The sequence below is a fragment of the Mustela nigripes genome, chromosome 6 (genome assembly GCF_022355385.1).
Source record: "Mustela nigripes isolate SB6536 chromosome 6, MUSNIG.SB6536, whole genome shotgun sequence".
Taxonomy (NCBI): domain Eukaryota; kingdom Metazoa; phylum Chordata; class Mammalia; order Carnivora; family Mustelidae; genus Mustela; species Mustela nigripes.
In genome coordinates, this window is record NC_081562.1 from 45664123 (window position 1) to 45690228 (window position 26106).

The 26106-nt window shown below is 38.9% G+C and overlaps 2 protein-coding genes and 1 long non-coding RNA gene across 4 annotated transcripts in view; 1 reads left to right on the forward strand and 2 right to left on the reverse strand.

Annotated features, from left to right (window-relative positions):
- The first annotated feature begins 14 nt into the window (after positions 1-14).
- On the forward strand, positions 15-25006 carry LOC132019412 (uncharacterized). Of its 2 annotated transcripts, XR_009404755.1 has the most exons (4): positions 15-179; positions 7902-8014; positions 24346-24488; positions 24746-25006. It is a non-coding gene; the product is annotated as an uncharacterized LOC132019412 (long non-coding RNA). The 2 variants fall into 2 exon arrangements; XR_009404754.1 differs by lacking the exon at positions 7902-8014 and having other exon boundaries at positions 32-179.
- Positions 17651-26106, reverse strand: part of TMEM19 (transmembrane protein 19) — a 35170-nt gene continuing 26714 nt past the window's right edge. The window contains exon 7 of the mRNA XM_059402455.1: positions 17651-17740. Coding sequence (XP_059258438.1) covers positions 17703-17740 — 38 coding nt within the window. The 3' untranslated portion in view covers positions 17651-17702. The remainder of the gene's footprint in view (positions 17741-26106) is intronic.
- On the reverse strand, positions 20647-21112 carry LOC132020563 (large ribosomal subunit protein eL32-like). The gene has a single exon (XM_059404699.1). The coding sequence runs from the start codon at positions 21110-21112 to the stop codon at positions 20705-20707; it is 408 nt and encodes a 135-aa protein (XP_059260682.1). The 3' UTR covers positions 20647-20704.

The window sequence follows — 26106 nt, forward strand, 5'->3', positions numbered from 1 at the left end:
GACTCGGCCTAGGAGAACGTGCCTGGACGTGGGTGGGGCTTCTGGGGCCTCTTCCCGGGGTGGAGTTGGCAGTGAGTGCAGTTCCTCCGCGCAGTCTCCGGCAGACCCTGGCCGTCTGCGGGTCACCGCCGCTCTGCAGTTGGTGGAAGCCTGCGCGATTAAGAAATGGATAATTTGAGGTAAACCCAGTTCTGCTGGAATGTGGAAGGGCAGAACGTTACGTGCTTGCCCAGGGAGTGTTCACCAGGCTAATGACCTCTCACAGCGCGGGGTCGCTGTAAGGCAAACCTGCCAGGGTGCACTTCGGTCTCTGGACGTTTTCTGTGAGATCCCAAATCCTAACTCTTGAACTTCCTTCAGTTCCCCAGACCGCCAGGCTTCCTCCTCATCTTTCAGTGTTCAGCTTGAACCAGAAAGGCTTGCCTGACCACGCGTCCATCTTCTCTTTGTCCCTCCCCTCTCTTCCCCTACCCTCGAGTGAAGTATTTCATGACGCTGGCTTACAGACCTTCCTTAGCAGCACCTCACGGAAGTTACTAGACCGAATACAGTCTCTTAGTACGCTATAGGTTTAAGGTTTAAGGACAAGAACTGTGTAAGACTTGCCCGCCTTTGAATTTCTAAGTCCCAAGTTCCAAGCACGGAATAGGCGTTGAATGAATGAAAGAACAGTACACCTTAAGTCACTACGTCTTAGCTACCCTGTTTTTCTCTCTTCCGTGAAGCTTCTGATGTTCCTTGTTGATTCCACCTTGAGAGACCTGGTTTGTTTGATGATTGTTTAGATTTCTTAAAGAGGATTTTTTTTTTAAGATTTTATTTATTTATTTGACAGAGAGAGATCACAGGTAGGCAGAGAGGCTGGCAGAGAGAGAGAGGGAGAGAGAGAGACAAGGAAGCAGGCTCCCCGCTGAGCAGAGAACCCGATGCGGGACTCGATCCCAGGACCCTGAGATCATGACCTGAGCCGAAGGCAGCGGCTTAACCCACTGAGCCACCCAGGCGCCCCAATGATTGTTTAGATTTCTTGATCTGCCTCTCCTTCTTTTAGGAAATACACTCTTCCCAAAAACCTAGTGGTGTTTCTGAAATTTTACAACTAGAAATCTGGTGTCAGTCAAGCAAACATATTATTTTTCATCAGGCTCCCTTTCCACTTCAAACCTGGTAGTTCATTCATTCATTCAACTAATGTTTGAAAGTGCCCACCAGGTGCCAGGCACGATACTGAACAACCTACAATGTCCCCGTCATCAAGAGTTTACACTTTAGGAGCACCTGGCTGGCTCAGTTGGTAGAGAATGCAAATCTTAATCTTGGGATTGTGGGTTCAAGCCCCATGTTTGGTGTAAAGAGTGCTAAAAAATAAAATCTTAAAAAAAAAAAAAAAAAAGCTTGCATTTTAGCAGGGGAAGACAGTCATTTACACGATGAATGCTTTTATCTTGATAAAGCAGTTCAGAGTATTTTGCAAAGCTGTATTGGGACCCAACTGGTTTTGCATGCCAGGGAAGCTGTTCCAGAGATTGTTGCCTTTGGTTAGGAGTAACCTAGGCCGGAACGGAGGACAGGTTTGCAAGAAAAGAGAACAGTATGCCCAACAGTCTTGACATAGGAAGGAGCATTGAAGGTTGAGCAACTCAAACTGTGATAAGAATGCAGAGAGGAAGAGAGCTCTAAATGAGACTGGCAAGGAAGACAGGGACCAATAATGAAAGGGCCTTTCAGCAAATGAAGAGTTTTAATTAAGGGGCGGGCACAATCAGATTTAACTTTTAAAGAAAATTACTCTGCCTATAATTTGAAAAACGGATTGGAGGAGGATAACACTGTAATCTGATATGCTCTTCTTTGGGGGCTAGAACTGTGTCTGTCACTTTTTAAAAATCTAGACCTTGGAATGTAATGCCCAACTAACATTTATTAATTACAACAAGTAAACAAATAAAGCTAAACCTATAAAGTACTGAAGTTTGAGAAATCCTCTTGGACATGTGGGACTTCATTAAATAGAACTATCAAAGCATTTTCCATCTACTAAGACTAATTAGCAATAGAAAGAAAATAGTTATCATCTGTGAGCTTGCTACAAACTAAACCCATTTGTGGGTGCTTGGGTGACTCATTTGGTTAAGCATGGAACTCTTGATCTGGGCTCAGATTATGATCTCAGGGTGGTGAGATTGAGCCCACTGTTGGGCTCCATGCTCATCTTAAAACACACACACACACACACACACACACACTCTAAAGCCATTTGTTCCTTTATTTGCTCATTCAGCAACCTTTGTGGAGTGCCAGGCAAAATGTCTCTCCTTTATGGGACTTATATTTTAGTGTGAGAGGCAACACAGAAACAATTACAATAATGTGTATTGGCCGTGTTTGATGCCAACTTGGCATCCACACATCCTTCTGCTTTCAACCAGAATCTGGTCCTTGCTAAGGTATCCACTAGTCGCATGCATTCCATGTGCCTCTAGCTTCTAGGGGCCTCTTTCTCCATGGTTCTTTCCAGCTTTTAGAGGCAACCACGCATCTGAAACAACAATTCAGATGCTTCTGGCTGGTGAACAGTACTAAGCTGTAATTGTAAGCACCGGCCACAAAGGGGCACAAGCAGCTCAATGAAATTTACCAGGTTGGCCACTTTACACTCAACACTAACTCAGAATTGCCTCCACGTGAAAAAAAAAAAAAAATTGGGAGATTTTCTTCCAAGTTATAGAAAACAAGAATATTCCAAAAGATCTGTGCTCCAACGGAAGGGAGGAAAGGATCATTTTCAAGCTGTTTGTCCCTCAGATGACAATATTAATTAAAAGTATCTCCAAAAATATAGTGTCTCAAGAAACTTTACATGTTTTTGTCAAAGAAGGAATTTAAGGGGACGCCTGGATGGCTCAGTGGGTTAAGCCTCTGCCCTCGGCTCAGGTCATGATCTCAGGGTCCTGGGATCAAGCCCCACATTGGGCTCTCTGCTCAGCAAGGAGCCTGCTTCCCTCTCTCTCTGCCTGCCTCTCTGCCTACTTGTGATCTCTCTCTGTCAAATAAATAAATAAAATCTTAAAAAAAGAAGAAGAAGAAGGAATTTAAGCCAAACTTTGAGATTCTCAGAACTTACCAATTTCTACTAAAAATATATGATCTCAACAGTTAAAAAGTGAGGACAGGAAGCCACTTTGTTTACTTATGATGTGTATTATATTTATACTTATAAATTGTATTTTGAGATAACCAGAGCATGAGTCAGGCCAGTATGCTTGCTGCTTAAACTAGATGTCAGAAGTTGTACGGAGCTGGAAATTCTAGAGACTTGTCCACTTAAACTAGGCCTGAATGGCTATACTTTTCCATTTTCTTGAGAAATAAATCAGTAGAGTGATGGAAAAGACTCTTAACAGATAAATCGTTTTGTTCTGGTGAAATAATTTAGTTGAGAATTCTTATGGGACATAAGATTTATGATTTTAGAGAGCTTTTTGAAAGCTGTGGATGCTCCCATGGGAAGTCTGTAAGAACATATATACTGAGGATTATAGCATTTTCAGTATCACTTGCTTAAGTGTTTTCTCCTATTGGTCACTCACTCCTGCTTGGTACGGCGTCATTTTAAATCTTACCATTCCTCTATACAACATTCTAAGTACTTCCTACATGTATCATTAAATATTATAATGACATATTTATTTATCAGTATTAAAGCTGTCAGCTGTAAGGTAGTAAAGATCTGTCTGCCTTGCTTACCATTTGTTATATCCTGTGTCCAGAATAATGTCTAGAATGTGGTAGATATAAAATAAATGACCAACCCTCCAAATACCAGCTCTCTTTTGCCTTCATTTTCAATAAATCTCTTTTTTCTTTTGTACAAATGTCTAATTCTTTGAACCTTCATACGTAGTCGACTCCCCACTCCATTTGCATAAGTGAACCTCCCTTAAATCATTTAGACTAAATTCCAATCTTGTGTATAAAGGGTGAAACTCCATGAGGCTGGTCAAAGAACAACTGCTGAAAAAAGAATATTTACCCCCATCCTGAGTCCATCTAGCAGCCCTATCTCGGTCTCTCCATTCCCCCTACTTCTAGCTCCCTCATATCCCTACCTTCCAAAACCACCAGTTTTGGACTCTGTATCGAGGATCTAAACTCTTCTTTTACCACCATCCATTATTGTCTTATATCCTTATATTTCCACAGCATCATCACACAACACCAACCTTCAAGTAAACTTCTGGAAAAATTCTCTGAGCCATCTAGATTTTGTGCAAGTTCATAGTAATCAACTTCATTCTCGGGACTACCTATTAGTTCCTTTTCTTTTCTGGCTTCAGCTTCTACCTATACCTTTTTATCACTATTAACAAACTTGACTCAGTCTACTTCTGGTTCTAGTTTGAGTTTTTCATAGTATTTCCTTATTAGTCTTTAATGTGTGTAGGTCTTTACTGATCTTCCTTTTATTCCTCATAATGGTTATTATGTATTCTCTTCTTCCCTTGGCCAGTATTCCTAGAGATTTATCGATTTTATTCATTTTTTTCCTAAGAATCAGCTTTGGCTGATTTTTCTCAATTATTTTTTCAGTTCTCAATTTCATCGATTTCTATCTTTATTATTTTCTGCCTTGTACTGGTTTGGGTTTAATTTGTTCTTCAGTTTCTTTCTTTCTTTTTTTTTTCTTTTTTAAAGATTTTTATTTATTTATTTGACAGAGATCACAAGTAGGCAGAGAGGCAGACAGAGAGAGAGAGAGGAGGAAGCAGGCTCCCTGCTGAGCAGAGAGCCCAATGCAGGACTCGATCCCAGGACCCTGAGATCATGACCTGAGCCGAAGGCAGCGGCTTAACCCACTGAGCCACTCAGGCACCCTGTTCTTCAGTTTCTTTTTTTTTTTTTTTTAATTTTATTTATTTATTTGACAGAGAGAGATGACAAGCAGGCAGAGAGGCAGTCAGAGAGGCAGGCAGAGAGAGAGGAGGAAGCAGGCTCCCTGACGAGCAGAGAGCCCGATGCGGGGCTCGATCCCAGGACCCTGAGATCATGACCTGAGCTGAAGGCAGAGGCTCAACCCACTGAGCCACCCAGGCGCCCCTGTTCTTCAGTTTCTTAATGTAGAAGTTTAGATTACTGATTTGAGATCTTTATTCTTTGCTATTATAAGTATTTAAATAGCTAATAGCTGCATCCACAAAATTTTAACACAATGTGTTTTCACTATATAGTGAAAATACATTGAAAAAAGAAAACCATATATATATATATATATATATATATATATATATATGTATGCAGGTGACCCCTGGAAGCTGGAAAAGGCAAGTGGGGCCCCATGTTATATGTCTTACCTATGGAATTGTAAGATAATAAATGTATTTTGTTTTAAGCCATTAAAATTGTGGCAATTTGTTATAGTAGCAGTATATATATATATATATATATATATGTGGTTTTCTTTTTTTCCCCTTGAGACTTCCTCTTCTTTGACCCAGTGATCATTGTGGAAGGCAGGATGATGTCCCTCTTCTTCCCCTCCTGGCCTCTAATTACGGGAAACTGTGAAAGTGTTACATTATATGACAAAAGGGAATTAAGGTTGCAGGTGACATTAAAATTGCTAATCTTCTGACCTTAGAATAGTGAGATTATGCTGGATTATCCAGGTAGGCCCAATGTAATCACAGTGATCCTTAAGTGGGAGCCAGAAGCAGAAAAGATGTGATAAAAAAAAAAAAAGGTGAGAGTGATGTGCTCCGGCATTTCCAGATTTAAAGGTATAGCAAGGGAATCAGGGACTAAGGTATGCAGGTGACCCCTGGAAGCTGGAAAAGGCAAGTGGGGCCCCATGTTATATGTCTTACCTATGGAATTGTAAGATAATAAATGTATTTTGTTTTAAGCCATTAAAATTGTGGTAATTTGTTATAGTAGCAGTATAAACCTAATAGTTACTTATAAATGTGTCATATGATTTCCAGATATTTGAGGATTTGCCATATGTCTTTCTGGATTTTAATTTGTTATAGCTTATATGATGTTTATTTAAATTTGTTTTAAATTGTTTCCTGGTCAAGAATCTGGTCTTAGTGAACATTCTACGTGTATTTGAAAGGAATGTACATTCTGCTGTTGGGACAAGTTTTGTTTTGTTTTGTTTTTAAATTTTTCTTTTTTTCTTCTTTTTTATGTATTTTTTAACATCTTAATTTTATTTTATTTATTTCAGTGTTCCAAGATTCATTGTGTATGCACCATACCCAGTGCTCCATGCAATACGGGCCCTCCTTAATACCCACCATGAGGCTCATCCATCCCCGCATTCTCCTTCCTTCCAAAACCCTCATTTAGTTTTTCAGAGTCCACAGTCTCTCATGCTTTGTCTCCCACTCTGATTTCCCCCAATTCACTTTTCCTTTCCTTCTCCTAATGTCCTCCAGGTTATTCCTTATGCTCTACAACTAAGTGAAACCATATGATAATTGACTTTCTCTGCTTGACTTACTTCACTCAGCATAATCTCCTCCAGTCCCATCCATGTTGATACAAAAGTTAGGTATTCATCCTTTCTGATGGCTTAGTACTATTCCATTGTATATATGGACCACATCTTCTTTATCCATTCATCTGTTGAAGGGCATCTCAGCTCTTTCCACGGTTTGGCAACTGTGGACATTACTGCTATGAACATTGGGGTACAGATGGTCCTTATTTTCACTACATCTGTATCTTTGGGGTAAATATCCACTAGTGCAATTGCCGGGTCATAGGGTAGCTCTATTTTTAATTTTTGAGTAATCTCCACACTATTTTCCAAAGTAGCTGCACCAATTTGCATTCCCACCAGCAGTGTAAGAGGGTTCCCCTTTCTCCACATCCTCTCCAACACGTTGTTTCCTGTACTGTTGATTTTGGCCATTCTAACTGGTATAAGGTAGTATCTCAATGAGGTTTTTATTTGAATTTACCTGATGGTTAGTGATGATCTTTTTTTGATGAACACTTTTTCATGTGTCTGTTAGCCATTGGTAGGTCTTCTTTGGAGAAGGGTCTGTTCATGTCTTCTGCCCATTTTTTGACATGGTTATCTGTTTTTTGGGGGTTGAGTTTGAGGAGTTCTTTGTAGATCTTGGATATCAGTCCTTTCTCTGTAGTGTCATTTGCAAATATCTTCTCCTATTCCATGGGCTGCCTCTTTATTTTGTTGACTGTTTCCTTTGCTGTGCAGAAACTTTTTATCTTGATTAAGTTCCAAAAGTTCATTTTCACTTTTGTTTCCTTTGCCTTTGGAGGCGTGTCTTGAAAGAAGTTGCTGTGGCTGATATCAAAGAGTTTACTGACAAGTTGTTTTTTTTTTTTTTAAATAAATGCCAGTTAGGTTAAGTGAATGATAGGGTCATTCAGATCTTCTCTATATTGATTTTCTATCTAACACTTCTGTGATGAAATCTCCAACACCAGTTGTGGATTTATTTCTCTTTTCAAGTTTTTGTTTCATCTATTTTGAACCTCTGTTGTTAAGTGCATATACACTGACTACTGTTACATCTTCTTGGAGAATTGATCCCTCTATTATTATGTAATACTTGTCATTATTCCTGATATTCTTTGTTTTGAAGTTTACTGTGTCTGATATTAATATAGCTATTGTAGGGGTGCCTGGCTGCCTCAGTTGGAGGAATGTGCAAGTCTTGATCAGGGGTTTTGAGTTCAAGTCCCACATTTGGTGTAGAGAATAATTAAAAATAAAATTTTAAATAAATAAATAAATATGTGTGTGTATACACACACACCCCCACACACATTTTAACACTTTTTAACACTCTTAATTATCTTTTGCATGGTTTATCTTTTTCTTTCTTCTTCTTTTTTTTTAAAGATTTTATTTATTTATTTGACAGAGAGAGAGAGAGAAAACACAAGCAGGGGAGTGGCAGGCAGAGGGAGAAGAAGCACACTCCTCACAGAGCAGAGAGCTCGATCCCTGGACCCTGGATCATGACCTGAGCCAAAGGTAGATGCTTAACAGACTGAGCCACCCAGCGCCCTTATCTTTCTACTTTTAATCTGTGTTTATGAGTTTCTTATAAATGGCATAAAGTTAAATTTTGTTTTGTTTTAAAGCTGGTCTGACAACCTCTGGCTTTTAATTGGTGTTCCTGGTCTTAATCAAACCCACAACAGTTACTCTCGGTAAATGACTGCTGAGATCACTAAAAACTAGATCAGCAGGTATATTCTTGCTCAACTTCCAACTCTCTTACCTAATAATAAAAGGAATAGCTACAATTATTCAGTCTTTTTCATGTACCACAGTTTTATTTACAAGTATTTAGTAATTTAATTCCAATAACAGTGCTATGTTGTGGGTACTATTGGTTTCATCCCCAGTTTACAGAGAAGAAGAACCACAGTACAGAGAGGTTAAGGTTAAGTAACTTGACTAAATCACATTAGGAAATTTTAAAGGCGGCTTCCAAATGGAAACAGTATGGCTCTAGATATTAATCTTACATTGTATGACCCATCTTCATTTTTTAAAAGGATTTTACTTATTTGACAGAGAGAGAGAAATCACAAGCAGGGGGAGGGGGAAAGGGAGAGGGAGAAGGAGAAGCAGACTCCCCAGTGAGCAGGGAACCCAACACAGAGCTCAATCCCAGGACCCTGAGATCATGAACTGAGCCGAAGGCAGACATTTAAATGACTGAGTCACCCAGGTGCCCCTTGATCTCTATCTTTAAAGGAGTCTTCCATTTCAAATTCATGTTTTAAGTAAGATGTTATATTGCATTATCTCTGCTTTTTCAGTTAAAAAAACCATTCCATTTGTTTCTATAGCATTCTTCAGGTATGATTAAAAATGATGTTTATCTTACAAAATCCAGTAGACATGTCTTAATTATCTGTCTCGCTCCTTCTACTGCATTTGACTTTATTAACCACTCCTATCTAAACTGGATTAGGTATCTCTTTTTTGTGCTCCCATAATGCACAATATATATTCTTTTTCTTTGTTTTTAAATAATTGAGAACTTTCTCTTTTTGTTATTGTTAATATATAGTGTAGTATTGGTTTCAGGAATAGAATTTAGTGATTCATCACTTACACATAACACCCAGTGCTCATCATAAGAATTGCTCTCCTTAATACCCACCCCCTTTAGTCCACCCCCTACTCACCTCCCTCCATCAACCCTCAGTTTCTTCTCTATCATTAAGAGTCTCGTATGGTTAAAGAGAGAGAGAGAGAGAGAGAGAGTCTCTTATAGTTTGCCTCCCCCTCTTTCCTCTCTCTCTCTCTTTTTTTTTCCTTTCCCGTATGTACATATGTTCTGTTTCCTGAATCCCAGATAAGGGTGAAATCATATGGTATTTGTCTTTCTCTGGTTGACTTATTTTGCTTAGCATAATACTCTCTAGATCCATCCATATCATTGCAAATGGCAAGATTTCATTTCTTTTTTACAGCTGAGTAATATTCCAGTGTGTATATATACCACATCTTCCTTAGCTATCTATCAGTTGATGGACACTTGGGTTCTTTCCATAGTTTGGCTATTGCTAATAATTCACTATAAACATCAGGGGTGCATGTACCCTTTCAGATTTGTATTTTTGTATCCTTTGGGTAAATGCCTCATAGTAATAATCTCTGGATCATGGGGTAGTTCTAGTTTTTTTCTTTCTGAGGAACCTCCATACTGTTTTCCACAGTGGAAAACAGTTTGCATTGCCACGAACAATGTAAGAGGGTTCCTCTTTCTCTGCATTCTCACCAACATCTGTTGTTTCCTGTGTTGTTAATTTTATTCATTCTAACAGATATAAGGTGGTATCTTGTCATAGTTTGATTTGTATTTCCATGATGATGAGTGATGTTGAGCATCTTTCCATGTGTCTGTTAACTATCTGGATGTCTTCTTTGGAAAAATGTCTATCATGTTTTCTGCCCATTTCTTAATCAGATTATTTATTTTTTTGGTATTGAGTTGCATAAGTTCTTTATATATGTGGATACTGACCTTTATTGGATATGTCATTTTCAAATATCTTCTCCCATTCTGCAGGCTGCCTTTTAGTTTTATTGATTGTTCCCTAACTGTGCAGAAGCTTTTTACCTTGATGAAGTCCCAGTAGTTCATTTTTGCTTTTGTTTCCCTTGCCTCCAGTGATGTGTCTGGTAAGAAGTTGCTACAGCTAAGGTCAAAAAGGTTGCTGACTGTGTTTTCTAGGATTTTTATGGTTTCCTGTCTCACATTTAGGTCTTTCAACATTTTGAATTTATTTTTGTGTATGGTGTAGAAAAGTGGTCCAGTTTCATTCCTCTGTAAATTGCTGTCCAATTTTCCCAACATCATTTATTGAAGAGAATATCTTTTCTTCCCATTGGGTATTCTTTCTTGCTTTGTCAAAGATGAGTGGACCACATGGTTGTGGGTCTATTTCTGGTTCCTGTTCTGTTCCTTTGATCTATCTGTCTGTTTTTGTGCCAGTACCTTACTGTCTTGATGATTACAGCTTGAAGTCTGGAATTGTGATGCCTCCTGCTTTGCATTTCTTTTTCAGTATTGCTTTGGCTATTCAGGGTCTTTTGTGGTTCCATACAAATTTTAGGATCGTTTATTCTAGCTCTCTGAAAAATGCTAGTGGTATTTTGATAGGGATTGCATTAAATATATAGATTGCTTTGGGTAGTGTAGACATTTTAATAATGTTTGTTCTTCCAATCCGTGAGCATGGAATTTTTTCACATTTCTTTGTGTTCTTTTTCAATTTCTTTCATAAGTGTTCTATAGTTTTCAGAGTACAAATCTTTTATTTCTTTGGTTAGATTTATTCCTGGGTATCATATTGTTTTTGGTGCAATTGTAAATGAGATTGATTCCTTAATTTCTTTTTCTGTAGCTTCATTACCGGTTTATAGAAATGCAACAGATTTCTGTACATTGATTTTATATCCTGTGACTTTGCTGAATTCCTGTATTAGTTCTAGCAATTTTTGGTGGAGTCTTTTGGATTTTCTACAGAAAGCACAATTGTCTGCAAATAGTGAAACTTTTATTTCTTCCTTGTTGATTTGGGTGCCTTTTATTGCTTTTTGTTGTCTGATTGCTGAGGCTAAGACTTCCAGTACTATGTTAAATAGTAATGGTGAGAGTTGACATCCCTATCTTGTTCCTGATTGTAGAAGAAAAGCTCTCAGTTTTCCCCACTGAGAATATTAGTTGTGGGTCTTTCATATATGGCTTTTATGATGTTGACATATGTTCAATTTATACCTACTTTCTTGAGGATTTTTATCAAGAAAGGATGCTGTATTTTGTCAAATGCTTTTTCTGCATCTATCGAGAGACCATATGGTTCTTATCCTTTCTTTTATTAATGTGGTATATTATGTTGCTTAATATCACCTCTGCAGCCCAGAAATAAATCCAATGTGATCATGGTGAATCATTCTTTTTTTTTTTTTTATTAAAGATTTTTATTTATTTGTTAGAGAGAGAGATACAGAGCGCAAGCACAGGCAGACAGAGTGGCAGGCTAGAGGCAGAGGGAGAAGTAGACTCCCTGCCCAGCAAGGAGCCCGATGTGGGACTCGATCCCAGGACGCCGGGATCATGACCTGAGCTAAAGGCAGCCGCTCAACCAACTGAGCCACCCAGGCGTCCCGTGAATCATTCTTTTAATGTACTGTTGGATTCATTTTGCTAGTCTCTTGTTGAGAAATTTTTGCATTCATCAGGGGTGTTGTTCATCAGGGATGTTGTTCTGTAACTCTCCTTTTTTTTTTTTAAAGATTTTATTTATTTAACAGACAGAGATCACAAGTAGGCAGAGAGGCAGGCAGAGAGAGGAGGAAGCAGGCTCCCGGCTGAGCAGAGAGCCTGATGCGGGGCTCGATCCCAGGACCCTGGGATCATGACCTGAGCCGAAGGCAGAGGCTTTAACCCACTGAGCCACCCAGGCGCCCCTGTAACTCTCCTTTTTAATGGGATTTTTGCTTTTAGAGTCAAGATAATGTTGACCTCATAGAATGAGTTTGGAAGTTTTTCTCCCATTTCTATTTTTTGGAATAGTTTGAGAAGACTAGGTATTAACTCTTCTTTACATGTATGGTAGAATTCCCATGGGATGTCATCTGGCCTTGGACTTTTATTTGTTGGCAGATTTTTGATTACTGATTCAATTTCCTTGCTGGTTATGGGTCTGTTCAAATATTCTGTTTCTTCCTGATTCGTATGTTTCTATGGATTTGTCCATTTCTTCCAGATTTCCCAGTTTGTTGACAAATAATTTTTCATAATATTTTTTGTTTATATTTCTGTGGTGTTGGTTTGATCTCCCCTTTCATTCATGATTTTATTTATTGGGTTCTTTCTCTTTTGTTTTTGATATGTCTGTCTAGGAGTTTATCAATTTTATCAATTCTTTCAAAGAACCAGCTCTTAGTTTTGTTGACCTGCTCTACTGGTTTTTTATTTGTCTCTATCATTTATTTCTGCTCTAAATTTTATTATTTCCCTTCGTTTGCTGGCTTTAGGCATTATTTGCTCTTCCTTTTCTAGCTCCTTTAGGTGTAGGGTTATGTTGTGTATTTGAGAATCTGGCTTCTTGTGGTGTGCCTGTTTTGCTATGTATTTCCCTTTTATGATCACTTTTGCTGTGTCCCAAAGGTTTTGGACTGTTGTGTTCTCATTTTCATTTGCTTCCATGTATTTTTTTTATTTCTTCCTTAATTTTCTGGTTAACCCATTCATTCTTAAGTAGAATGAATGCGTTCTTTTTTTTTTTTTTTTAAGATTTTATTTATTTATTTGAGAGAGAGACAGTGAGAAGAGAGCATGAGCGAGAAGAAGGTTAGAGGGAGAAGCAGACTCCCTGTGGAGCTGGGAGCCCAACGCAGGACTCGATCCTGGGACTCTGGGATCATGACCTGAGCTGAAGGCAGTCGTCTAACCAACTGAGCCACCCAGGCATCCCGAATGAATACGTTCTTTAATCTCCATGCATTTGTGGCCTTTTCAATTTTTTTTCTTACAGTTGACTTTGAGTTTCATAGTGTTGTGGCCTGAAAAATATGCATGATATGCTCTCAATCATTTTGTACTTGTTAAGGGCTGACATGTGACCCAGTGTGTGACCCGTTGTGATGTAGAATGTTCCATGTGCACTCAAAAAGAATGTGTATTCTGCTGCTTAAGCAGCAGATAGCAGATATAGTCTGCTTTAGCCAAATATATCTGTTAAGTCCAGTATGGTCCAGTGTGTCATTCAAAGCCTTTTTCTTGTTGATTTTCTGCTTAGATGATCTTTCTGTTGCTGTAAGTGGGGTGCTAAAATCCCCTCCTATTGTATTATTACCAATAAGTTTCTTTATATTTGTTATTAATTGATTTATATATTTGGGTGCTCCCGAGTTGGGGGCATAAACATTTAAAATTGTTAGATCTTGATGGGTAGACCCCTTAATTATGATATAATGTCCTTCTTCATCTCTTGTTATAGTGTTTGCTTTAAAATCTAGTTCGTCTGATATAAATATCACTACTCCAGCTTTCTTTTGGCATTCATTAGCATGACAGATGATTCCCCATCCCCACACTTTCAATCTGCAGGTGTCTTTAGGTCTAAAATGAATCTCTTATAGGCAGCATATAGATGGGTCTTATTTTTGTTTTTTTCATCCATTCTGATACCCTATATCTTTTGACTGGAGTATTTATTTATTTAAAGATTTTATTAATTTATTTAACAGAGAGAAAGACAGCAAAAGAAGGTAAACAAGTAGGAGTGGGAGAGGGAGATGCAGGCTTCCCGCTGAGCAGGGAGCCCTATGCAGGGCTTGATCCCAGGACTCTAGGATCCTGACCTGAGCTGAAAGCAGATGCTTAATGACTGAGACACTCAGGTGCTCCTTAACTGGAGTATTTATTCCATTTATATTCAGAGTGATTATTAAAAAGTATGAATTTAGTGACACTGTGTTACTGTTAAGTTGGCATTTCTGGTGATGCTCTCTGTTCCTTTCTAGTCTTTATTGCTTTTGGTCTTTCCCTCCCACTCGAAAATCCCTTAATATTTCTTGCAGGGCTGGTTTAGTGGTCATGAATTCCTTCAGTTTTTGTCTGGGAAATTCTTTATCTCTCCTTCTATTCTGAATGACAGGCTTGTTGGATAAAGTATTCTTGGCTGCATATTTCCCATTCAGCACATTGAATATATCATGCCACTCACTTCTGGCCTTGTGAGGTTTCTATAGAAAAAGTTTCTAGGGGCGCCTGGGTGGCTCAGTGGGTTAAGCCGCTGCCTTCGGCTCAGGTCATGATCTCAGGGTCCTGGGATCGAGTCCCGCATCGGGCTCTCTGCTCTGGCAGGGAGCCTGCTTCCTCCTCTCTCTCTCTGCCTGCCTCTCCGTCTACTTTCTGTCAAATAAATAAATAAAATCTTTAAATTGTTTAAAAAAAAAAAAGAAAAAAGAAAAAGTTTCTATAGTTATGTCTATAACTGCTGCAAACATAATCTCTCTTCCCTTGTAGGTTAAGGATTCTTTTTCCCTTGCTGCTTTCAGGATTCTTTCCTTGTCCTTTTATTTATGTTCCTTGTATTTTGTGAATTTCACTATGATAGGTCTTGGTGATGGCAGCTTTTGTTGGATTTAATGGGGGTTCTCTCTGCTTCTTGGATTTCAGTGTCTGTTTCTATCTCCAGATTAGGGAAGTTTTCAGCTATAATATAGTCAAATAAACCTGCTTCTTTTTCTTTCTCTTCTTCTTCTGGGAATCCTATGATACAAATGTTCTTACACTTTAAGGAATCACCGAGTCCCTAAGTCCCTTTCTTTCCCTCTTATTTTTTAGCTTCATTATTTTCCATAATTTTATTTCCTGTATCATTGATTCATTTGTCTAATCCATCTGTTTTCATTGTCATTGCATCCATTTGATTTTGCATCTTGGTTATAGCATTTTTCATTTTGGCCTGACTAGTTTTAGGTTCTTTTATTTCTGTAGTAAGGGATTCTCTATTGTCTTCAATGCTTTTTTTTCAAGTATCCTTATGATTATTGTTTTAAATTATGGTTTCAGACATCTTACTTAATTTAATCAATACATCTGTATTGATTAAATCCCTGGCTGTGAATTCTTCTTATTCTTTATGTTGGAGTGAATTCTTCCATCTTGTCACTATGTCTGAGTCAATGATTTTTGTGTGTACCTATGTGATTGTTATGAAAGCCTGTCGTATTCCTCCTCCTGAGTGTAATGGCTACATTAAGAGGGGGAAAAAAGAAAGAAAGAAAGACAGGAAAAAGACAGATAGACAGACAGACAGACAGACAGCTAGATCCTAGGTGTATTTTGGTCTGGTTGTTAAAAGAAGCTAGATCAAAACAAAACACCCTATAAAAACAAGAAAGGAACCTAAATCCTCAGTGTGTATTGGTCTGCTCATTAAAAACTAAATTAAATACAGTGCAGCCATCAAAAGAAATGAAATCTTGCTATTTGCAACGACATGGATGGAACTAGAGGGTATTATGCTGAGGGAAATAAGTCAATCAGAGAAAGACAATTGTCCTATGATCTCCCTGATACGAGGAATTTGAGAGGCAGAGTCAGGGGCTTGGTGGGTAAGGAAGGTAAAAATGAAACAAGATGGGATTGGGAGGGAGACAAACCATAAGAGACTCTTTTTTTTTTTTTTTTTAAGATTTTATTTATTTATTTGACAGAGAGAGATCACAAGTAGGCAGAGAGAGAGAGAGAGAGAGAGAGAGAGAAGGAAACAGGCTCCCTGCTGAGCAGAGATCCCGATGTGGGACTCGATCCCAGGACCCTGAGATCATGACCCGAGCCGAAGGCAGCGGCTTAACCCACTGAGCCACCCAGGCGCCCAAGAGACTCTTAATCTTATAAAACAAACTGAGGGTTGCTGGGGGGAGGGGGTTGTGGAGAGGATGGTGGGGTTATGGACATTGGGGAGGATATGTGATATGGTGAGTGCTGTAAAGTGTGTAAGCCTGACGATTCACAAACCTGTACCCCTGGGTCAAATAAGACATTATATGTTAATAAAAATAATTATTTTTAAAAAAAACTAGATCTAAAATAAAGTAAGATAAAATAAAATAAAATAAAGCTATATTCTATTTCCCCCAGAGCTGAAGCTTTGTGGCACTCCATGATCAGTAGACTTGGGGTGTGCAAGGGGTTTGTGCTAGTCTTCTGGGGGAGGGCCTGCCCCTATGATTCTCAGGGGGACTTGCCCTAGTGGAGATGTACCTGCAAGGCACAGGGCAGCGGGGCTTGTTGTAAGCAGCTCTGGCCTCCACTGGGTGGCGCTGTTTTCTCCATGAAATCAGTCAGTGCTGATGAGGAGAGAGAGGGAATGGTGTCGCCCCACTCTCTTGTCCCTGGAGTGAGGTGCTCCCTCCCTCCACTTTTCATGAAGCATTCACAGAAGAGCAATCATCTCTCCTGTGTCCCTGGCTTCTGCCAGATCCTCACCTTCACGCTGCCTGCATCCAAGCTGTCCCGCTGTTAGGCACTATAGCACTCCTGTGTTTAATCTCAGGCACAAAGCTGGGTTCAAAACTTCAGATTTTAGCCATAGGCTTGATACAGACCAGTGCTGGTCGTCTGGGGGAGGATCTTGCTACTCTGTGGCCAGTACTGGCTTTTTCCAGAAATCGGTTGTGTGACTGTGCAGCAGTTCAGAGTTTATGGTAAAGCAGAGCTAAAAGCTAGCACCAAAGTTTGCTGCCCTCAGCCTGTCCCTTTGTTCCTGCGCTGGGGAGGGCAGGTCAGTGGCACCCGTGGGTCTTTTGTCCCCACACTGCCACTCCCAAATGCACACCAAGCAAGGGAACTGCTTCTCCCAATGCAACCCAGGGGATCATAAGACCATGCTGCCAGCTCCCAGGTCTCCACCTCCTTCCCTACTGGAGCACAGATAAACCCACCAGGCATGACCCTGGCGATGGTGTAAACCACCGAACTTCAGATTCTGTGCTCCACTGTTTATAAAAACTTGTATTCAATCCCTTTCCCAGTCAATGGTTTTGAGGAGTTTTTCTTGTGCAGTTCCTTGCATACTCTCTCTCTCTCTCACTCCTCTCTCTGTGATTAGGGCTCCCTCCCATTTGCCCCATCTGCAGCTCTTAGCTCCCCCAAATCAACTTTCTGAAGCTCCTACCTTCCATGATGTGGCAGTTTTTCCAGTCCATAGTTGTGCAGTTTTGCTCTCTCACTTCTCAGATCAATTTCCTGGGTCTTCAAAATGATTTGATACTTATCCAGATGTTTTCAAGGGATGAGGCAAGCCTAGGGTCTCCTTACTCCTCCACCTTCTTAACTCCTCCACTTTATATATATTCTTATTTATGCACTTATATAATGTATCATAATTAAACGTTCTAGAGCTTGTTTTCTTACTATCTCATAAGCGCCCTGACATTAGAGACTTGTTTCTTGTTTTTGTATGCCCAGTGCCTACTATAGTGCCTGGCACATTATAGGCATTTAAAAATATTTCGTCAAATCAATGAATACTTGAAAGCCATTTACTGATAATGACTATACTATTTGTTGTCACTTCTATACAAGCAAACAGAAAAACCTCTCAAAGTCACAGATTTTATGAGCTACATTATTTATTAAAATTGAATAGAAAGAAGGTGAAGCTTGGCTGAAACTCAACTATTCTTCTCTTTCCCAATGAAATCCCTTAGGATGCTCTGTGGAAAAAAAAGAAATTAACGAGATTTGTCTCCTTAATGTCCTCATGATACTCCTCTAGTGTGGTTTTCATTAAAAACAAAACAAAACAAAAAACAAACAAAAAAAACTTTCAGTGAACTATGGACTTGGCAGCATTAATAACATTTTACTGCTTCCACCCTCATGTGTTTTCTCTGCATTTAGGAACAAAGACACTTTTATCAACCATTTTTGGATGCTTTATCTGTTAAGTTCGAGAACATCAGGGACTCCTACTAAGAATCAGTTTGATTAAGTTAAGGCTAGATCTTTCTGCTGCTCTGGGATTCCTCTTCCCTAACTATGAACGATTAGAAAAGGAGAGGGGGGGAATGAAACAAATAGACATAGGAAGCACAGAACTGTGATCTTTGAGCAAAGGAGAAACCAACTAGGTAAGCAGTAAAATTGCCCCGGCTTTCTGTGGACCATTTTTGGTCACAATGCAGGAAGGTCTCATTAAGATGAGAAGATAATGATTAAAGTGCAGGGGTGCCAAGACAGCTAACATTGGTGGGACAAGGAAGAGGAAGGAAAGATGCTAGAAAAAGAACTCTAGAAATTTGCGTAGGTGTCCTTCCTTTGAAGCTTTCGATCTGTGTGATCGATCTGTGTGTGAAGGGTGAAACTCCATGAGGCCAGGCAATGATCAACTGCTGAGGAAGGAACATTTACAGAGGAGCTGTAATGCAGAAAATTCCTGAAGCTCAAACAAGTCTTGAGATTATTCTAGTGCCCACCCGACTGAAAGCAGAGGTCTCATTGAATAAATGGGTCATTCAGTAGAGATCTCAAAGGTTCCACCTTAGTAGTAGAGCTGAACTAGTTCTAGAAAAAAGATTACCTATACACACATGCACCTAAAACACTTCAAATCAAACCTCGAAAAAATGAATTTGATCCAAAAGTAAGTTAACTACCTGCCAGAACACAGTTCAATACTGTACAACATTTAAAAGGAATATTACCAATAAAGTTCAAAAGGCAGAAATCAGAGTTAAGGCTAGAACTTCTGAGACAGAGAACTGGAGAATAGGGCATTGCCCAGAGAAACTTACAGAGAACTGTAGAGGAGTTCCTCAAATATATGACTAAGAATTGATATACATATAAGTGAGAGGAATCTTGGAAATAGCCACTGGAAAGAAGTAAGCAGACAATTCCTGGAGTTCCCACAGGATAGGGAATAGTTTATGTTCTCACCAGTCATGGTAGAGAGACTTCATTCTACACAGGGCATTGGGTACAGCCCTCAGAAGAGCCAGGACTTAGTAGGGATAAAAAGCACAGAGTAAAGTCTTTGCTGGACCTGATCTACCATAATAAATTTTGATAATAGGCCTGAAATGGATCAAGGTGATCCTCAAGTAGATTTAACAAAATCAGTACTCTCTCTCTCTTTTTTTAAAGATGTTATTTTCTTATTTGCCAGAGAGAGAGACAACACAAAGCAGGAGGAGCAGCAAGCAAAGGGAGAAGGCAAATCTGGCTTCTCACTGAGCTAGGAACCGGATGCGGGGCTCGATTCCAGGACCCTGGGATCATGACCTGAGCTGAAGGCAGATGCTTAACCAACTGAGCCACCCAGGCGCCCCCACAATCAATACTCTTCAAAAGGATAACACTTGTGTACTGTTAGGGAATGCAAAATGGTACAACCACTATGGAAAACAGTATGCAGTTTTTTCAAAAAAATAATAAAAAATCATATGATCCAGCAATCCCACTCATAGGTACATATCCAAACTAATTCAAGGCCAGATCTCAGAGATATTTGTACATCTGTGTTCATTGAATATTATTATTCACAAATAGCCAAGAAGTGGAAGTAATTGGAGTATCCATTGACAAATTAATAATTGAAAATGTAGTACACACACACACACATACACACACTGGAATATTATGCAGCTTTAAAGAAAGGATATCCTGTCACATGCTACATGCAGCATGGATGAACCCTGAAGACATTATGCTAAATAAACTAGTCACAAAAGAACAAATACCATATGATTCCACTCATATAAATCTTCTAAAGTAGGGGCGCCTGGGTGGCTCAGTGGGTTAAGCCGCTGCCTTCAGCTCGGGTCATGATCTCAGGGTCCTGGGATCGAGTCCCGCATCGGGCTCTCTGCTCGGCAGGGAGCCTGCTTCCTCCTCTCTCTCTCTGCCTGCCTCTCTGCCTGCTTGTGATCTCTGTCTGTCAAATAAATAAATAAAATCTTTAAAAAAAAAAAGCTTCTAAAGTAGTCAAAATCATAGAGACAAAGTAGGAAGGTGGTTGTTAAGGGTTACAGGAAGGGGGTGAAGGGAGGGGAAAAGAGTGTAGTTTCAGTTTTGCAAGGTGAAAGGTTCTAGAGATCTATTACAATATGAATATACTTAACACTACTGAACTGTATACTTAAAAATAGCTAAGATGGTAAATTTAATGTTATATGCCTTTTAACCCACAAAATATATCTTTCCAGTTAATCTGTCACCTCTGTAGTATCATATATTCACATATGTATATGTATAAAAGATTTTTCCCTATTCTAATCCATCAAATATGTCTTTTTATAGTATCATATTGATTTGATAGAATATTTGTATTAAATGCTCAAAATGTAATAAGACAAATCTCAATGCAGTGTACTTACTTCTCTCTCACAATTTTCTTGACTGTTCTGTAGAATTTAACCTTCCACATAAATGTTAGTTATATTTTATCCAATTCTGTAATACACATAATTTGGGTAACAACTAATTAATATATTATTGGAGCTCCTGGCTGCCTCAGTCCATACAACATGTGACTCTTGATCTTGGGATCATGAGTTCAAGCCCCACATTGGGCATAGAGCTTACTTTTAAAAAAATTAGTAATTACTTTTGGGAGAAATTTTTTTTTGTAGTTTTATGGTTTTATTAACACAAATATGACATGCACAACAAGCTGTCTATTCATTTTCTTCGCTGCATAACCTGGCATTGGGATTGGTGACTCTGATTGCCAGCTGGGCTGCTCTTTCCACAATAGCTTTGCGGTTCTCAGAGGAGACGTTGTAAGCTATCTCTGCACGGTGGGATTTGTTGCACATCAGCAGCACTTCAAGCTCCTTGACATTGTGGACTAGGAACTTCCTGAAGCCACTGGGCAACATGTGCTTTGTCTTCTTGTTGCTCCTGTAATCAATCTTGGGCATCAAGATCTGGCCCTTGAATCTTCTGCACACCCTATTGTCAGTGCCTCTCGGCTTCCGCCATTTGCATTTAATTTTGACATATCGGTTTGACTGGTGCCGGGTGAACTCCTTCATCTTCTTTTTAACAATCTTGGGCTTTACCAAAGGTCTGAGGGCAGCCATGATGCCCAGTAACAGATGGCTGCCAGCTCTGCAGGCAGCGCCGAGGGAGAGAGGGGACCAAGAAACATTATTTTTAAGCTAACTTTGCATCTAAGAATCTAGTGTGTCTTCCCATTTCTTCAGGTCTAATGTTTTTTATAGTATTCCTATCAATAAAATTTTAGAGATTTTTCTTCATATATTTAATCTACTTATTCCTAAACATTTTATAGTTTTTCTACTATTATGAATAAAATGTGGAATATTTTTCTCATTTTTTATTCCTAGGTGCTTGCTGTCAGAATATTGAAATCGAAAAACCTAATGAATTTAGTATATTGCTTTGATACATTGACACATTACTAGTCTCTTATTAATTTTGTTAATATTTTATTGAATAACTTAGGTATATAATGTCATCAACAGAAAGAGAATATTTAAACTGCTCTTTTAAAATTTTTATCTTAAATGAATAATAGGGTGATTCTATGCCTAATTTCTGGTTTTAATTTAAATTGTTTACCTGGCTTGCCATTTAGAATACTAGCTGTGCTGTTTTTAGAGGGTTGGTTTTTTTTTTTTTAATTAATTTATTTTTTAAGATTTTATTTGTTTATTTGACAGACAAAAATCACAGTAGACAGAGAGGCAGGCAGAGAGAGGGAAGCAGCTCCCTGCTGAACAGAAAGCCCGATGCAGGACTCGATCCCAGGACCCTGAGATCATGACCTGAGCCGAAGGCAGCGGCTTAACCCACTGAGCCATCCAGGCGCCCTAAGATTTTATTTTTAAGTAATCTTGTAAGAGTGGGTTAGCATAAGTACAGCCATCTTAGCTTGGGCAGCCATCTCAGGCCCAAGGACTAACCTTTCCCCTACTTTACTTTAGTTCCAGGGACCCCCTCCCTGCTTTAGTTCCAAGAAAGTACCCCACACTGCAACACCCGGGCAGCAGCTAATCAGCTTAAACCTCCAGGGCGGCTAGGCGGATGGGCCAAGGACAGATATTGAAGAGTTTATCTTACTAAACCACAGGGGGGTGCAAGCCCAAAGTATGTATGGTCTCTGAAGTGATGGAAAGTTACTGTGAGTTGGATGTTTTAAAAAATGATGTATAAACCCTTGGCTTTGAGTGCTCGGGGTCCTAGTTGAAACCGTCTGCGCTGGGCAGATACTTGGACCCCAGCTAGCTGGAAATAAACCTCGCTGTGTGACTTGCATTATCAAGAGTGTTCTCTGTCTAATTGAGGGGTGGTTGACTCCGTACCCTAACAATCTTCACCTCCAGTGTGGGGGCTTGAACTCACAACTCTGAGATCAAGTGTCATATGCTCTACCAGCTGAGCCAGCAGGTGTCCTTTTCTTAAACAAATGGTCTTTGTTATATTTAGGTAGTTTCCTTCTATTTTCTATTATACTTTGAGTTTTTATTAAGATGGCTGTTAATTTCATCAAATAACTTTTTGGCATTTACTGATGTCAATGTATGCTCTTAACTCTTTATTGTTACAGTAATAGATTATGTTGATAGATTTCCTGTTATTCAAACACCATTGCATTCCTGAAACAACAAATCCTGCTTGAAACTAATTTTTAGTTTTTCAATATATGTACACATATATATGCATCCTATTTGCTGAATTTTGGATGAGAATTGTGTAACTATATCAGTAAGATAGGACTATAATTTTTGCCTTCATAAAAAATATATTTTGGGGGGCATCTGGGTGGTTCAGTTGGTAAAGTGTCTGCCTTTGGCTCGGGTCATGATCCCAGCGTCCTGGGATTGAGCCCCACATGGGGCTCCCTGTTCAGTAGGGAATCTGCTTGTCCTCTTCCTTTGCCCCTCCCCCTGCTTGTTCTCTGTCTCTAATAAATAAATAAATAAAATGTTTTTTTAAAAAAAGATTTTAAAATACATATTTTTAAAAATTTATTCTGATTTCTTAAAATAAATGAAAAAGCTTTCTAATTTAAACAATAACTTTCTTAAAAAAAGAACAGAATTATCTGTTCTTTAAAAGTTGTAACTCGGGATGCCTGGGTGGCTCAGTTGGTTGGACGACTGCCTTCGGCTCAGGTCATGATCCTGGAGTCCCGGGATCGAGTCCCGCATCAGACTCCCAGCTCCATGGGGAGTCTGCTTCTCTCTCTGACCTTCTCCTCGTTCATGCTCTCTCTCACTGTCTCTCTCTCAAGTAAATAAATAAAATCTTTAAAAAAAAAAATAAAAGTTGTAACTCCCATCTGGTATTGGAACCTTTTTCAAGTAGTAAATTAAAAAAAAAAAAATCATCTTTACTATATCTCTTATAAAGAGATGGCAATTTTATACAGAGTGCACATATTTGATTATATTTTGCTAGAAAATTATCCATTTCATCAAAGGCTTTCAAATTTGTTATTATAAAATTGCTTAGTTGTATTCTCATAATTTTTGTGAATATCTGCTGAATATGTTGTATGTCTTCTTTCTCATGCCCACTTGTATCTATTTTGGCTTTCTTTTCACTTATCAGACCCATGAGTTTATCTATTTGTTATCCCTTCTTTAATATTTTTCTGTATGAGTCATGTGAATGATCTATTCTCTGAATTACTGCACATTTTCAAAGACTGTTCTTTCACTTGACAGGCTAATGTAAAGAATCTTGCCTTTTCTCATTCTAAAGATGCTATTCTATTGTCTTCAAGCTTCTAGAATTACCAGTAAGTCCAATGCGAATCTGGCTCTTTTTTTCTTTCTCAATGCTTTGTTCTTTCTAAATGGTGGCGAATAGTATTTGCTCTTTAGTCTTAGAGTTCAGGAATTTTTATCAGATTATGTATGTGTGTTTTCTCATCAATTCAATCTACTCTGGATTCTGAGAGCCTTTTAAATATACAAAATTAGGTCTTTTAGCTCTCATGAATACTTCTTGTCTGTCCAGAGTGCCCATTGTTTATATGTTAGGTCTCTTGCCTTTCTGTTCTGGTTGCTTGTTTTCCCTCTTGATTTCCTTGTCTGCTTTTATTTTGCTCTTTAAAAGGCTCTTAAACTTTACCTTCTAGGCCACTATAGTGACCAATCTTTTTTCAATTTATCTACTATCTATATTTAGTTGGAGATTTCTATTTTTTGTATTTCTAGTAATTGTACTGCACTTGGATTTCATTAAGTAGTTTTATAAAACCACGTTGAGTTGTTTTCTTTGGGGTAAGAGATTATTTTCTTTTTCTTTTTTTTTTTTTTTAATTATTTTGTTTATTTGACAGAGAGAGATCACAAGTAGGCAGAAAGGAAGGCAGAGAGAGGAGGGCAGAGGAAGCGGGCTTCCTGCTGAGCAGAGAGCTGGATGCGGGACTCTGAGATCATGACCTGAGTTGAAGACAGAGGCTTAGCCCACTGAGTCACCCAGGTGCCCGAGATTATTTTCTATTTATGACTTTTTTCCTGGTCTTACCTATATAGGGTTCTTTTCTTTTCCCTTCCCCTTCCTCTTTCCTTTACTCTTCCCCTCCCTCCACTTTCCCCTCCCTCTCCTCTCCTCTCCTCTCCTCTCCTCTCCTCTCCTCTCCTCTCTTCTCCTTTCTTTCATAAGCTCTATGCCCAATGTGGGGCTTGAACTCACAGCCCTGACATCAAGCTTTTGTTTTTCTTTTTTTTTCTTATTAGGGATCGTGTCTGGATTTTTGAAGAATTTGAAGTCTAACAAGCAGTTATGCAAGTTTACTAGCAATGCAGGAAGCAGGCAGGTTATCACCTGTCTTCTGATTCCAAAAATAGAGATCTTAAAGTAGATAAGAATGAAGACTTTGGAGCCAGATTGCCTCATTCTAAATACCAGCTCTGGTGTTTACTAGTGATGTGGCCTTGGGCAAATTATTCAAACTCTATGTCTCGATTTCCTTATTAATACAGTGGGAGAAATAATCAGAGCATTCTTGTGTGGTTATTGTGAGAATTATAAGAGTCTACTTTTGTGAAATACTTAGAACAGTTCCTGGCAAGCATATGGGCTATTTTTAAAAATTCCTTCTGAAAACTGATGCATATGTGGTAGAACAAAAACTTCGAGCTTTCTAGCTTTCCCTCACTATTGTTCCCAATTTTGGCTGGACATTTCAATCACTGAGAAGCCTTTAGAAATTCTCTTGCTGTACCCCAGACTAATTAGGTGAAATTTCTCAAAAGGGGGAACAAAGCAGTGGAAGTTTTTAAAACTTCCCAAGGGATTCCACTCTGTAGCCAACACTGAGAACCATTGCCTTAAACCCTATACCAAAGAAAATTCACTGTTTGCCTATTGATCTACTCGTGAATTAGTCATGGTAGATATGAGTTTTTTTCAGACAGGTTCTTTTGCTCTTCAGAATGCAGATTTTAAAGAGAGGTCTATAGAGTGAGGCTAAATCTGATATTCAAGAAACTTCGGAAAAATGCTGCAGTTATTTTCCAACAGACTAAGAAAGAGCCCCAAATCTGACAAGGCAAGGCTCTTTGGGGATCCAGTCCCTGTCTGCTTGCTCCTCCAGTCTCCTCACAGCATTTCCCCCCTGCTCACCGGGCTCCAGCCTAGCCAGCTACTTTTGTGTCAAACTCTTTCTGTCTCGGGGCTTTTCTGTTCCAGGAATGCTCTCTAGTTCCTACCCTTTCTTTACCTGGCCATTACTTGATGTCACTCGCTCAGAAAAATACTCCTTGAACTTCCAATAAAATCAGTCCCTCTAGGGCTCCCTATTCACCAACACTGTAGTTTTCTTCAAAGAACCTACTACAATGTGTAATTATTTGCTTGTGTGATTATTGGCATAATGCCTAAATCCTAGCTAGACTATAAGCTTTATGTTTATTTTATTCTACTTATCTTAATGCCTTATGGCTAACACTGTGCAATATACCCAAGAGCTCATGAATAAATATTTAATAAGTTAATAAATGGAAAGTATTTGTTCTTAATTTTGATCAGTGATTAAAAGATTGAAATTTATGGGCACTTGGGTGGCTCCGTTGGAAGATTGTGTGACTCTTGATCT

Excerpts from the sequence above, each read along its gene's own strand:
- LOC132020563 (XM_059404699.1), bottom strand. The coding sequence starts at position 21,112 with ATGGCTGCCCTCAGACCTTTGGTAAAGCCCAAGATTGTTAAAAAGAAG.